Below are 14,907 nucleotides of genomic sequence, written 5' to 3'. Positions count from 1 at the left end.
CAAAGCTAATTCATTTGCAGCTACCAGATAAACAGAGTCCAGGGACCACATCTCGAGAACAAAGCTCCACTTGCTTTGGCTGGAAGCACATTTATACTTTCCAGGTCATGTGACTTAGCTTTGGGGCTGAGAAACAGTTCACTGTGGCAGTGGGGAACCCCCGAAGGTGTTTGAGGAGATGTGATGTGGGTTCTAAGAGTATCCTGGGCGTAGGGCTGGAGGGGATGGGGACCAGAAGTCGGAACATGACTACCCCAAAGTCCTGATGCCCAGAACAGGGCAGCAGCAGTGGAAACTGGAGAACTGGGTGGATGCGAGATGCTCAGACTGGTTGGTTGGAAGTGGCGGGGAGGAGCAGCTGAAGGTGACGTCCAGTACCCAGCCGGTGACATGGGAACACAGGGAGCTGGCTGGGGAGTGGGTAGGATGATGTCGGCTTTTGATAAGTTCCATTGGGGTGACTGCATTATATCCAAGGAGCAGGAAGGAGCACCTCAGGCCTGAACTGGAGCAAGATGAGGGCTGGTGCTACAGGTCTGATAGTGACCAGCCACTCAGAGGTGACAAGCCCATCTTCGGAAGATGCTGACAAGGATGTCCTTAGTAGGGACGGGGTCTCTCTGACCAGCCCATCCTCATCAATAACCTTCCACCCACCACACCCCACCCAGCCAAGTGATGAGTCTTGGGTCACGGGACAGTTTTCCTCAAGTAGTTGAGTCCTCAACTGGCCCCTAAACGCCAGAAGCATTGAGGTCTTTCCCAGCTGCCACCGAGCCTGGCTTAGAATCCATGGTCCACTCTCACGGGGCTCAGGCCAAGGAATAGAAAAGTGAAAAGCCCAGGACGAAATGGGTCTAATCCTGTTTCTGCCCCAGACTAGTCATGTGACCTTGAGCAAGTCACTTTCTCTATTTGGGTTTGTTTTCCCTTCAGCAAAATGCCAGGCTTGGCTTCAGACTAGATGGGGCCCTTCAAACCTTGCCTCTGAGGAACACTGGGGTTCCGCAGCTGGGTCAACATGTTCTGCCTCCTGAATCAAGTGGTAGCAGACTGTGAATAGCTCCTATTTTAAGGTTTTCTCCCATAATGCTTTCTTAAACCATTAGCAACCAGTACCAGTACTGTTTGCCAGCAAGGGATCACAGATAACACGATGAATGAACACGGGAAATGCAGTGAATGGGAAAACCTGAGCGGGTGGTCATACTGGTTTGACTTCATTGTTTCTGGAGACTTCATGGTATAGTTTATTTATTTTTTAACATTTCTTTTTCTTTCTTTCTTAATCTGTATTGATTTCAGAGAGAGGAAAGGAGAGGGAGAGAGAAAGAGAAACATCAATGATGAGAATCATTGATCGGCTGCCTCCTGCACGCCCCCGAATGGGCATGGAGCCCACAACCCGGGGAACGTGCCCTGACGGGGAATCGAACCACGATCTCCTGGATCCTAGGTCAATGCTCATCCACTGAGCCATGCTGGCCGGGCCATGGTATGGTTTTATATTACATATGCTCTCTGGTCCCTGTGGCATTTCAGGGTGCTTTCCAGAGGGCTCTGGAACTCCCTAGTGCCTGTAACCCAAAGAGACCAGAGAAACACGGGACTCAGCGCTCTCCAAGGGCCTTTCCACTGCTAATCTTTCCTTTTCTCAATGAGGACTTCCTAGCTCCTCAGAGCCAATCCTTGATCAATACCCTCTTCAGGCAGAGCATTGTACCTTACAGTCATTAATGCAGATAATTCCCATAGAATGTTCCCAACAGCCTCACAAGATTATATACACACACACACACACATACACATATATATCATTTTTTTTTTTTTTTGAGAAACAAAGCCAAGCTTATTTGTTCACTTCTTGAAGTGCTCCTCAATGACATCCTTGGCCCGAGACTCTTTGCCATAGACCTTAACCACCACACAACTGCAGCCAAGCACTTTACAGGGCTTTCCCTCTCTGTTGATTTTACAGAGGCCGACCCACTCCCCTAGCTGCTTTTTTTTTTTTTTTTAATATATCTTTATTGATTCCAGAGAGAGGAAAGGAGAGGGAGAGATAGAAACATCAATGAAGAGAGAGTCACCGATTGAGCCCACAACCCGGGCATGTGCCCTGACTGGGAATCGAACCCTGATCGCCTGGATCCCAGGTCGACTCTCAACCGCTGAGCCACGCCCGGCCGTCCCCTAGCTTCTTGTCGTCAACCTTAATTAGGTGCATTTGGCGTTCAACACAAAGCCCCCACCAACCTGACATACACAGGCCCATCACAGTTGGATGCAAGCGCACAAAGGTGGGCTTGGCGCCCGCCCAAGGCTTTGGCAGCCTCACCAGTTCAGCTTGGCCATGGTGGGCAAGGGTCTCAGCACCTCTCCTAAAGCAGTGGGAACATCCAGCAGCAATGCGGTGGGTTACGCGTGGAGCCGAACCTTGCACGCACCCACGCCTCTGCCTCCACCACCTCCTCGGGGGCAAGGGAAGAGACTATATTCATTTTTACAGATGTGGGGACTGAGGCTCCAATAGGGTAAATGGCCTGCCCAATGTCACCCACCTAGTAACAGAGCTGGGACTTGAACCTGAGAGTCTGACTCCAGAGCGCTCCCTCTTCCCCAGTATGCCTGCAGGTCTGTGTCACCAAATATTTCCAGTGCTCCTTTGGACACATGGTGAGACTCATCTCCCCTGGCCCCTGTGGCCAGTGAAATGTGAGCAGAAGTGGTGAGCGTCATTTCTGGTGGAGCTTTTAAGAGCCAGCGATCACCGCCACGTTTCCTTTGCCTTCTCTAGGAGTTGCAGAAACACATGAGGAGCCTCCCTCAGCCTAGGTCCCTGAGAGAAGATGCTATGAAACAGACACCTGCCCTTCGACTGGCCCCTGTCCCTGCCCCTGCCCCTGTCCCCCAACACGCACCCAGGGCACAGTATGTGAACAAGAAATAACCTTGATCATGTTTAAGTTGCTAAAACTTGGAGGTCGTTTGTTACTGTGGCACAGCCTAGCCCATGCTGAGTAATCCAACATTATACCATCTTTTGCTGATTATTTTTGGCCTCTGTCCCCAAACCTGCCTTCTCCCTGAAGCTCCCTGCAACTTGGAAGGGAGTCTGCCCCCTACGCAGGGAAGCGGGGATGTGTTTCGGGCGGCGTGCCCATGCTTTGCCCTGCTAGGGCTCGGGCTATGCCGGGAGACACCCCTCCCCAGCCTGGAGGGCCCTGGATAGACGCTGCCCCTCCAGCCTCTCCCCCACACTCATTTGTTGGCTCTCCTTAACTTTATTCCATCTTATCAAAGTAGGAATGACTGGAGTGGCAGGCAGAGGGCCGCCCTATCACATCCTGGGGGCACTGCAGGCTCACGATGACCTTGCAGGCTTGGATCTGAACCTCCTCCTCGGGGTGGATGACCAGGGCGAGCAGCCGGTCGGCCAGTCGGGACTCGTCGCCAAAGAGCGCCTCGTGCAGGGACTGCTCGTTGTAGTGCCACTTCACGGCCCGGTAGTGCGGCGAGTTGCGGCCCTCGCTCAGCCGCTCGGCAAACACCAGCACCTCGAAGAGCAGGCTCCCGGGGTGCGTGGCCTGGAACAGGTTCAGGAAGTTGGGGTGCACCTGCGATGGGATGGAGAGAGGATGGGAATGAGACCCAAGGCAAGTCCTGAGGTTCTCCCAGCTCCCTATTGCCTCGACTCCCCAGGATACCTAATTTCAGGTTCAACTGCATGGAGCTTTTTCAGTTTTCCTTCCATTGTCATTCTCTAACATAATGATGTTGTGGTCGTAAACCAGGAGTGATTTGGTAATAACACTGATTCCGGGAAATATGTCATGATAAACTTTAAAGTTTAATGCGTGGTTAATTTTTATAAAGTTTTATGTGCTTGAGAGGAATGTGCATTTACTAATTATAGTGTTCAGAGTATGTCTGTTGGCTCAAGCTTGTTGTGTTATCCCAGCGAGTATACCCTTAACCAGTTTTAGGTTTTTATCTATTAATTGTTGAAAGAGTAGTTAAAATCTTCCAAATCTTCCACTGCAGTAGTGGATATGTCAACTTTTCTTTATAATTATTCAGCTGGGATAAAGAAGAGAATCCTGCCATTTGTGGCAACAGAGATGGATCTTGAGGACATTATGCTAAAGTGAGATGAGCCAGACAGAGAAAGACAAATACTACATGGCATCACTTTTATTTTTATGTGGAATCTAAAAAAAAAAAAAAAAGAAAGGTCAAACTCATAGAAACAGAGAAAAATGGTTGCCAGGGGTTGGAGGACGGGGGAATAGGGAGAGGTTGGTACAAACTTTCAGCTATAAGACGAATAAAGTCTGAGGCTTTAGTGTAAAACACGGTGACTATCGTGGATAACACTGTATTATGTCATTGAAATTTGCTAAGAGATTAGAACTGAAATGTCCTCACCACCACCACCACCTCCCAAGAATGATGTGAGGCGATGGGTGGGAATCCTTCACAGTGTATACATATATTAAATCTCCACAATGTATACTTTAAATATCCTACCATTTTATCTGTCAATTATACCTCAATAAAACTGAAGAAAGAGAAAATCTCTTTCCTTGTAATTCTGTCAAGTTTTGCCGTCTATATTTTGAGATTATGTTATTAGGTTCATATAAGTTTAGAGTCGCTTTATTCCCCCTGAACCATTCATTGTTACGTAGTGACTTTGTCTATTCCTAATAATGGTTTTTGTTATAAGTAACTTTACCCTAATATTAAAATAACTCCATTAACTTTTGTTCTGTCACCTGTATTCCTCATTCTCGGAGTTTAGAAAACCCCTCAAAGGAGCTGCCCCTCAAGCAAAATGGGTTCTGATTCTTTTGGGAGAACGGAAGAGGGGGTGGTTTTCAATGTATCGAGTGCACAGGCAGGCAGAGGAACGGGACAGTCTTGCCAGGGCCAAGTCTGTCTGGAGAATCCACAATTCTTCCTTCCCCAGTGTCTGAGTCGGCATCAGCCCCTCATCACTTCCTTTCTCACCTGGCAGTTGAGAATATCATAGAGAAAGTCGTTCTTCTGCGCCAGGGAGCTCAGCAGGCGTACGGCTTGTACCTAAATAGAGGAAATAGTAAAGCATGAGAAGGCAGGTGAGTCTGGGCCCGAGCAGAGAAGACACGGGTCTCTTCTCCTCCCTCCAGATGCCGTGCCAGGGCTGGGCAGGAGGGCAGGGCCTGGGCCAAGGTCTTGAGGCACCTGTGCCAGGATACAGTCCGACTGAAGAATCTCCATCAAGGCAGGCATCACCCGGCGCAGCTGCGGGTGCACAAAGTCAGGCAGCGGAATGTTGTTGAGCAGCCTGAGGCCTGCGATGTGCAGCTCCGAGTCCCAGGTGGTGGATATCAGTTCCAGGACCTTGATGAAGTGCTCCTGGCGGAGGGGGGAGAGAAGGGTCTGCTTTTATAGGATGATCCCCAACACTACCCCAGCCTCTGCCTTCCCTCTCCCCCGCCCCCACCGCGATGCCTGGGCCCAACCCAACAGACAGTGCCCGCTAACGTGAGCTCTCAACAGTGGCTGACCTAGCTGACCATGCCCACATTCTTGAAATTCTTTCTCCACTTGGCTTCCCTTTTACAGATTTCTTTCCTGGTTCTTCCGCCCAACCCCTCTTCTCTCTCTTCATCGCTCCCCTAGTGATACCACCCAGACTGAGTGTCGAGTCGTATCCATACACTGATGCCTTTCAGGTTGGTTTCAGACCCCTCCTGAACTTGCCATATACTCAGGCGCCAATTTCACCTTTGCCAGGGTGTTTAACAGACCCTCCGAGTCACCGTGCTCCCGGCCCCACGCCCGCTCCGTCTAGCCCCTTCCCCGGCTCAGCGGCCCTTTACGCCCCCTTCCATTCCTCAGGCCAACAATCTGTGGCCTGATTGACCGCTTTCTTTCTCTCACACCCTTTTTCCAACCCTCCAGAAAACCCTGCTGGCTCTACCTTCAAAATCCATCAACCATCAAGCCGATTCTCGCCACCCGGCTTCTTCCACCCTGTTCCAAGCGACTGTTCCCTAATCTGATTTCTGCAAGAGCCTCCTGTCCCCCTGCTTCCACCCCCACCCCCACCCCCACCGCAGTATCTGTTTCAGAGCAACAGACTTGTTAGACATGTCACCCCTCTGCTCACGAGTGCCTCGTTCATTGAGGGTAAAAGCTAAATTCCTTGCAGTGACTTACAATGTGCCTCTCGCCCCCTCTATTTCTGCCAAGTCATCTGTTCTCGCCTTTGCTCCCAAGTTCCCATCACAGTGGCCTCTTAGCTATTCCTGGAACACGCCAGGGACACACCTATTTTGGGGCGTTTGCAGAGCCGGTCCCTCTACTTGGAATGCCCTCACTCCCGATGCTCACGGCTCACTCTTACCTCCTCCAGGGCTTGAAGGCACCTCGGCGGCCTTCCCCGCCTCCTGCGTTAAGACTGCCAACCACCCCCACCTCAGCCTTCCCCATCCCCCCTTTTCCCCCCCATCACACTGTCACAGGTGTAACACACTTTTTATTTTTAAACTTTTTATTTTCAAATAATTATAAATTCACAGGAAGCTGTAAAAATAGTACAGAGGGGTCCCTTGTGCTTTTCACCCAGTTTCGCTCAATGTCACCTCTTCCAATAGGCAGAGCATGATATCAAAACTAGAAGTTGGTGTTGGTACAGTGCGTGTGTATAGTTCCAGGTCATTTTATCACATGTCGATTCAGGTAACCACCACTGCAATGGACACACTATTCCACCAGACTCGTCCCATCACCACCAAGGTCTCCCTTGTGGGACCCCCTACAGTCACACCCGTCCCCACCAAAACCAGCCCTAACCACTGGCAACCACCAATCTGCTTTTCACCTTATAATTCTGACATTTGGAGAATGTTATAGAAATGGTGTCATACTTTTTGGCCATCTGAGATTTTTTTCACTCAGTATAATGCTCTTGAAATCCAGCCAAGTTGTTGCCGGCATCAACAGTTCATTCCTTTTTATTACTGAGGAGTGTCCCATGGTATGAGTGACCAGTTTGTCTAACCATTTATCTAATGAGACTCATTTTGGTTGTTTTATTTTTTACTATTACAAAAAAAGCTTCTATGGACAATTGTATACAGGATCTTGTGCAAATGCAAGTTTTCATTTCTCTAGGATAAACGCCCTGGAGTGTAATCGCTGGTAAATATATAGTTAGATTTTTTAGGAAACTGCCAAACTATTTTCCTGAGTAGCTGTTATACCATTTTACATTTCCATTAGCAGTGTATGAGAGATCCAGTTTCTTGACATGTTTGCCAGCATTTAATGTTGTCACTAATTTGGAGTTTAGATCATGTAACAGGTGTATTGTTATATCTTACTCTGGTCTTAATCCGCATTTCCCCAATGGCTAGTGAAGTTAAACATCTTTTCATGTACTTATCTGCAATTTGTGTATCTTCTTCAGTGAAATTTCTCCATGACTTATGCCCATTTTCTCAAGGATTATATATTTTTTAATGTTTTTATTGATTTTTAGAGAGAGGGGAAGGGAGTGGGAGAGAGAAACATCGATGAGAGGACCATTGATTGGCTGCCTCCTGCACGGCCCCTACTGGGGATCAAGCCCACAACCCTGACTGGGAATCGAACCAGTGACCTCTTGGTGCACAGGTCAATGCTCAACCACTGAGCCACACTGGCCAGGCTGGATTATGTGTTTTGATATTGAGTTTTGAAAGCTCTTTATATATATAGTCTAGGCATGTGTCCTCTGTCAGATATGTGGTTTGCAACTATTTTCCTCCCAGTCTGTAGCTTATCTTTTCAACAGGGTCTCTCATAAAGCAAATGTTTTTCATTTTGATAAAGTCCGATTTATCAATTTTTCTTCTATAGATCATGCTTCTGGTGTCATTTCTCCACTCTTCATCAAGCCCTAACCTAAAGATTTTCTCTTTGGAAACTGCAGCACCACCCAGTGCCAGCCTCCTGAGCAGCCTTCCTGGTTCTATTTTCCTCCATAGCGCTTCACTGCATATTTTGGTCATTTGTGCACTGCCTGCCTGGCCCTGCTAGAGCAGGAGCTCCACTGCTACGGGGCTCTTTCCTGCTCTGTTCGCTGCTGTATCTCCAGTGCCTAGCACAGGGTCTTGGTGCAAAGTGCTCAATAGATATTTGTTGAATGAATAAAGGGATCTTGGCTTCTGAGATCCAAGATGCTTGGACCAAGAGGTATTACCCAAGACAGGTAACCTCACAGGCTGTACCTTTGTGAGCCACATAAGAGAGAGACAAGAATACTGGAGTGAAGACTATAGCATTCCCACTAGAAGCCTGCTCCTCACTGTCTGCTAAGACCTGAAGGACAGGTAGGAGTTAGCAAGTCTAGGATGGGGTTTCAGGCAGAGAAAACAGCAGGTGCAAAGGCCAGGGGGTGGGAGAGCATGAAACATACAGTGTGACTGGCTGGAGTTGGGGCAAGGAGGTGGAGCGCCTCAAGGAAGGCCACGCAGGAGGGTGATGGGTTCAGATCCCTCTGGAGAGGGTGGTCTGACTTGGGGAATGGGGACGAGCCCCATTTTGGATGTGTTGGGTTAGGGGGCCACTAGGCTGTCTGTATGGAGCATCTGGCCACAGGTGTGGAGGCCAGGGGAGCACCACGCTGCAGACAGAGATGCAGGAGAGCACATCTAGACGGCAACTGAGGCCAGGGAAGTGGCTGCTTTCACTGGGGGAGAGGAGAACAGGGTTCAGGTCCCCAGGATACAAACCCTGGGGGAAAGAAGGAACAGTGATGCCCAGGGGCCTGTGAGAAATTCAGCTCCCCTGTTGAACTGGACTTTGGGCATGGGGCCCTGAAATTTTCGTTTTTAACCAGTTCTCTGGGCAATTCTGACAAGCTCAAGCATCGCAGCCTTTGGGGAACAGAGAGGGCTGAGGGATGGAGGAAAGGCAACAAGAAAGTAAAGACCTAGAGAACTTTTTCTCCCAAAAACGAGAGTGATGCAAAAAAACCAAAATTTAAAGTGTGAAACCCCACAGGCTAGGGAGGAGATACTGCCACGGGAACACGCATGTGTACACATTGACACAACCCATCTTGAAAAGTGGGGCACACCATTCCCCCCAGCCCCTCCGCTCCTGCACACACACCCTGCAGAAAGTTCCCCGTGTCCACAAGGGAGATGTGTCCAAGAATGTTCACAGTGCAAAGTGCAAATGATACCGTTATAATAACCTGGCTATTAAATAACAGGAAAGGAGTAAAGGGGAGACTAGATAACACAGGCATGCCATTCACACAGCTTTGCCAGAAAGCTGCGGTTTAAACGCATGTAAGACCTGGGTGACAGGGAAGACACTTCTCTGTCTCTCACACCTGGGAACAGGTCACTGGCCAGAGCAGGCGTGGCCACTGCAAGGGCATGGAATCTGAGATACTTGAGCTCCTGAACAAAGGAATTTTGCTCTCTTGGTGCTTGAGTACGACCTGGCTTGTGGACTCCCACACTCTGCATTCACCCACGTGGCTCATGGTCCTGTGGGACCCACACCATGGACTGATGGGCTGGATCTAGCCTGATGCTCTGCCAAACTCAGCTCCACCATGGAATGGAAACTCTGGACCCTGGCTTTGCTTCTAGCTCTCCTGAAGTCCCAGCCACATATTTTCCAGGACTGGTTTAAGGACAATAGGACTTTGCAAGCCGAGAAATATAACTCCACGCAAATAAAAAGCACTCTTTTTCCCGTGCAATCTTAGAAAATGCCTTTTCTGAAGATGTCGCAAGAACCCCACTCCCACTAGCAACGGAGGGATTCCACCCACCCAGCCCTCCAGCAACACAGCTCAAATGTCTACCTGTGGGCAAGTGGATAAATAAAACTGCAGTGGAAAAGAAAGGAACGGAGCTATCCACATCAACGCCGAGGGGCAAAGGCAAAGCACACAATACCAACTGCATACTTCCACACGCGTGAAGCTTAACAACATTCCAGACTGTATTTTACCTATTCATTTATTGTCTGGCTCGCCTGCTACAACATAAGATGATCCATGTAGACATGGTAAAACTACAAAGAAATCAAGGACTTGATTACCAAAATGCAGGGAAATGACTGCCTCTGGCGGGGGACGAGGCTGGGGTGAGGGAGGGCTGAATGACCTATTGGTCACCGTCTGGCTCTTAGCTGGGGTTCTGGTGAGGTACGTTTTGTTGTTTGTTTTTTAAATTTATCTTTATTGATTTCAGAGAGAGGAAAGGAGAGGGAGAGAGAGTGATAGAAACATCAATGATGAGAGTCATTGATCGGCTGCCTCCTGCACGCCCCCGACCGGGGATCGAGCCCGCAACCTGGGCCTGTGCCCTGACCCGGAATCGAACCCCGATCGCCTGGATCCTAGGCCAACGCTCAGCCGCTGAGCCACACCGGCCGGGCTATATGTTTTGTTTTATTGTTAGCCTGTCTACTGTACACATATAAAATGTTTGTAAGTTTTAAATACTTATTTTCCATTGGGGAGAGACAGACCGTTTGTTAGAGAGAAGATTGGAGGACAAGGAAGGTTTTTCAGTTGTGCTTTTAAGATGAGAGGGACTAGAGCGTGCAGAATACAATGGCAAGGGGCCGGAGAGGCCACGCCAGAGAGCTGGCCAGGAGGGAGGCCCTCAAGGATGGGAGGGACCCAGGACAGATGGGGCCCTAGACAGACTAACACTGACCGCAGACGGGGGAAAGCCATGTTTTCATGGCACCAGCAGGATGGGTGCGGAAACAGGCAAGGCTGGGGGCTGGGGGAACTGACATTTGGTGGGCTATGTTTTCTCTACGTGGTGGCAGTGAAGGCTTCAGGGGTCCAGCCCCCAGCCTCTGACCAGCACAGCACGGGGGTGGGGGGGGGGGTATGATAGTATCTGGTCTTTGTCCCTGGTTCCAGGCACAAAGCTCCAAAAATCCTTTCCATTTCCTGACTGGAGGGTGTCTGTTATTCACAATGAGCCCCTTTCCACCGCCCCTGGGTTTATGCTAATGAGGTGACTTGTGTTGTACCTCTAGATAGCTTCTGGGTGGGGGCTGGTGCCCAGAAAGACCAAGTCATGATTAGAGGGTTGAGGCTTCTAGGCTTCTAGTCCCATCCCTGACCTCTGGGGAGAAAAGAGGGGCTAGAGAGTGAGTTTAATCTCCGATGGCCGATGATTAATCAATCATGCCTACATAGTGAGACCTCACAAATATCCCCAGATGACAGCGTTCAGAGAACTTCCCGGTTGAACCACTCCAGGTGCTAGGGCGGAGGCGAGCCAAGAGGAGGCATGGAACCTCTGACCCTTCCCCATACTTCACCCTAAGCATCTCTCCCACTTGGCTGCTCCCCAGTTGTATCTTTTACAATAAACCAGTAAGGTAAGTCGTGTTTTCTTGAGTTGAGAGAGTCTTTCTAGTGGATTATCAAACCTGAAAAAAGGGGGTCGTGGGAACCTCCAAATTTATAGCCGGTCAGCCAAAATTACTGGGACTTGTGACTAGTATCTGAGTTGGGGGCAGTCTGGTGTGACTAAGCCCTTAGCTTGTGGAGCCTGTGCTAACCCCAGGTAGCATCAGCGTTAAATTGTAGGTCACCCAGCTGGTGTCAGAGAGTCAGCTGGTGTCAGAAAGAACCTCAGGGGCTTTCTGCCGTTTGGGGTTCCCAGATACTCCTAGCCCTAGAGCCTTAGTCCAGTTTCATCTTGAGAGTCAAAGGCTTTTAATGACCCTGCTGGGAATCTGACCACCGTCTTCCCCCTTATTTCCAAGGAAAACCCCACTTCTGGGTTATAAACTCAGACCCAAACAAACCTCTGGAACGTGACCACCTATCCTATGCCCTTTAAGGGACCCATGGCCTGTGGGCATCCTGTGTACTCGGCCCCTGGGCTCACCTGAATTTTGAGCCTGAATTTTCTGATGCCAGAGAAAGCTTTAAGCGTGTTCAGAGCTTGGATTCTGACACTGTTGTCCTTGTCATCCAGCCTAGAGCCCACCAACATGATGTCGTCAGTAGTACAAGCAGAGGCCTAGAGTGCAGGGAGAGACGTCAGAGGCAGAGCGCATGTCCTAGGCCCAGTGCCCCGCCACCCCCACCCCGCCCCAATGTCACCAAGCCCTCTCAGCACCACCCTGACACCCTCCTTCCCCCACCTCCATCATCAGCCAGAGAGACAGGCCCCAGGGGGCAGTCTGGCCAGTGGGGGGACGGGGGGGGGGGGGGGGGGAAGGGGGGGGCGGCCGGGATCGGCTGCAGCCAGCAGGGGCCAGCGGGCCGGGAGGCACCGGCCTCCTGCTCCCCTGCCCTCACCTCGACCTCCAGCAAGTACACACAGCGCGTGATGCTGTGCAGGATCATGCTCCTGGTGAACTCATCCTGCTTGCACTCCAGAGAGTTGAGAAGCCTCCGGAGCTCACCGGAGTCCCTCCGCTGCCGCTCGCGCTCCATGGCCAGGCCTAGAGAGCCAAGCCAGCCCAGGTTCAGGCTGCGGGCTCAGAAGCGACGAAAGAAGGGAGCGGGGAAGGGGGGAAGGGCCTGGGGACAAAGCTGCCTTGCCTTTTCTGAAGCGTTTTCTCGCTACATGCAGGACCACCGTGTACAGTTGAACAGGGTGTGGACTGCACAAGGCAACTAGTTTTTAATATTTGCTCTAACAAGTTTCTGGCATTTGCAGTAACACCTAGTATTTCATCATAATTAGTACATGGCAGTGATAGTCCAGCAGATGGCAATGGAGTCTTGCAGAAGGGGTGCCTTTTTCTACTTCCCGCCAAGTTGTCACGTGAACTAGTGGAGGCTCTGGGCATACAGGCCCCCCAATTTTCCCTTGGTGCCAAATCCTCACGCAGTGGATCCTAGAAGCTAGAGTGAATGTAGAACTTAAAGACCTGCCGGGTGAGTCCTGAGGATTCCCTTGAGGTGCTACCCACTACCCAGGCTCCCTGAGCTAGGGTGAGTTTAAGGAAGATGGAAAGGGAGGAAGGAGGAACTTGGAGGATTCACCTTTGGTCCCTCCCACACTGGAGGCCTCAGGAGCAGGTGCCTCCAGGGCTGCGCCCTCTCCCCAGGGCCCAGACACTCACGGGCAATGCAGATGGGCGAGCTGCTGCAGAGGGGCGGCTGGCATTTTATGCCAGCCCTGATGGCCTTGTAGAACAGGTAGATGGCCCCAGCGCCGATGGCCAGGCCCACTATCCCTCTGCGGATCTCCAGCTGCCCCACAGATGGTTGGACGCTCCTGCCCATGTCCTCAGCGCCGCCTTGCGCCCAGGTGGGAGCTAGGCCCAAGGCACCGGTGAGGGCCTTCCGGAACCAGAACTCTGGCAGGGCCAGGAACCAGGGTACCAGAATCGGAACCCAGGCAACAAAGGAAACTGGAGAAATGGTGGGACTGAGGGTGGTCGGGAAACAGAGGAGCCGGAGGTGCTTAGGAGAGAAGGTTTCGCTTAGAGGCTGTAGGAAATGGAACTCATGACTCTAGGGGAATAAAAAGTCTGGACGGGCAGGATCTTCACATCCCCTTTTCTCTAGGGCAGCCGGGTTGGTGCGACTCCAGCAGGCAGCTCCGGAGGCTGCGTTTCATCCATTAGAGGGCAGCAGAGTACCAACTTCCAGGCTGAGCCTGTGAAAGTTTCTGGGAAGGGTGTCTGGGGTGTGCCCACGGGCAGGCCCAGTTCCCTCACTTCCCTGGCCCTCCAATCTTGGATCTCTTCACCATAGATCCACTGCTGGGCCTCAGGCAATTCTGCAGGCAGGGCCCTCCTGAGCAGAGGGACGCACCTTACAAACTTCTGCAGAGTTTTAAGGCAAATCCATCATCTTCCAGCACCTGCATGTTCTCCTACAGTGTGCGTTTACTTGTGTGACCAAAAGCTCTTGAGGATAGTTGTCTGCATCTCCAACATGCAGCACAGTCCTACATGTAGGAGGTGCTCAAATCATGACTTCTGTCATTCTTTGAGGACTTGAGGGCAGAACAGGGACAGAGAATCTGGATACAGGGGTTCCAGGCCCATTTAACCAGTGTGACCCTAGAGGAAGGGACTTCCCTTGCCTGGTTCTCAGGTTCTGCATTTCTAATCTGAGGAGATCCAGATTTGCCATTCTAAAACTCCAGGATTAAAATTTGGGTAGGTCTGTGCCTTTAAACTATGGGGGGGGGGCTAAATCTGTGAGTACCATTTCACCACCACTACCTCCACCACCACCACCAAGGGGCAGGATGAGACTGAGGCCTCCTCTGGAGTCAGAAGATGCCACCACCCTGGAAGATAAGAGCCCAACTTTGGAGGCTTTGATCTTCACCACTAGGATGGGGTAGGTGAGACCAGACCCTTCTGTCTTTCTCTTTCACCCCATGTCCCCACATCTGCTGGCCTTACCTCTGGTGTAGAACCAGAGGTCACAAACCCCAAGCCAGGCTCATGCCCAGAGCCAGCGCTGAGCGTGGTTGTACCAGAACAGGGCTGCCCCTGCCTGGCTGTGAGCTCCGACTGGAAGGCTCTAGGTCCTGGGCTGCACCTGGGCTTGAAAGAAGTGGGGAAACAGGAAAACAGCCTCCCCAGGGTGCTGCAGCCAGCCAGGCCTGTCCACCCAGAGCCTTCACCCACCACACCCAGCTGCAGGCAATACTCTTACACGGCTGTTCTCTTCTTTCCTCTCTGCCCCAGCCCCAAAGTGGGTGACTACACAGACTCCCTGCTAGGAAGCCCCCAGAGGCCTCCTCACTGCCCTTGAGGACCAACAATCACCACCCTTCGACTCCAGGAAAGAAACACCTGCCTGATGAGGACTGTTTTAGGTTCTAAGGACCTGCGGCTAGATCCTTCAGAACAAGGAAACTGCCCTTCTCTGGGGTGCGACCCAGAGCTACTGGTCTCTCCATA

General features: G+C 51.0%; 1 protein-coding gene across 2 annotated transcripts; it reads right to left on the bottom strand.

Moving 5' to 3' along the window:
- Positions 1-3,249: 3,249 nt before the first annotated feature.
- ARMC12 (armadillo repeat containing 12) lies at positions 3,250-13,371 on the bottom strand. 2 transcript variants are annotated; one of them, XM_016223685.2, is made up of 6 exons: positions 13,105-13,371; positions 12,332-12,477; positions 11,916-12,050; positions 5,227-5,400; positions 5,014-5,085; positions 3,250-3,617 (listed from the first exon to the last, which is right to left on the bottom strand). In XM_016223685.2, the coding sequence occupies exons 1-6, from the start codon at positions 13,265-13,267 to the stop codon at positions 3,285-3,287; spliced, it is 1,023 nt and encodes a 340-aa protein (XP_016079171.1). In that variant the 5' UTR covers positions 13,268-13,371; the 3' UTR covers positions 3,250-3,284. The 2 variants fall into 2 exon arrangements, with proteins under 2 accessions (XP_016079171.1, XP_016079172.1); XM_016223686.2 differs by having other exon boundaries at positions 3,250-3,587.
- Between the last annotated feature and the right edge of the window lie 1,536 nt (positions 13,372-14,907).

This window comes from Miniopterus natalensis, chromosome 5 (assembly GCF_054644295.1).
Source record: "Miniopterus natalensis isolate mMinNat1 chromosome 5, mMinNat1.hap1, whole genome shotgun sequence".
In the NCBI taxonomy this organism is placed as follows: Eukaryota; Metazoa; Chordata; class Mammalia; order Chiroptera; family Miniopteridae; genus Miniopterus; species Miniopterus natalensis.
The sequence above is the reverse complement of the archived record's forward strand: the minus strand, read 5'-3'. Positions and strand labels throughout refer to the sequence as shown.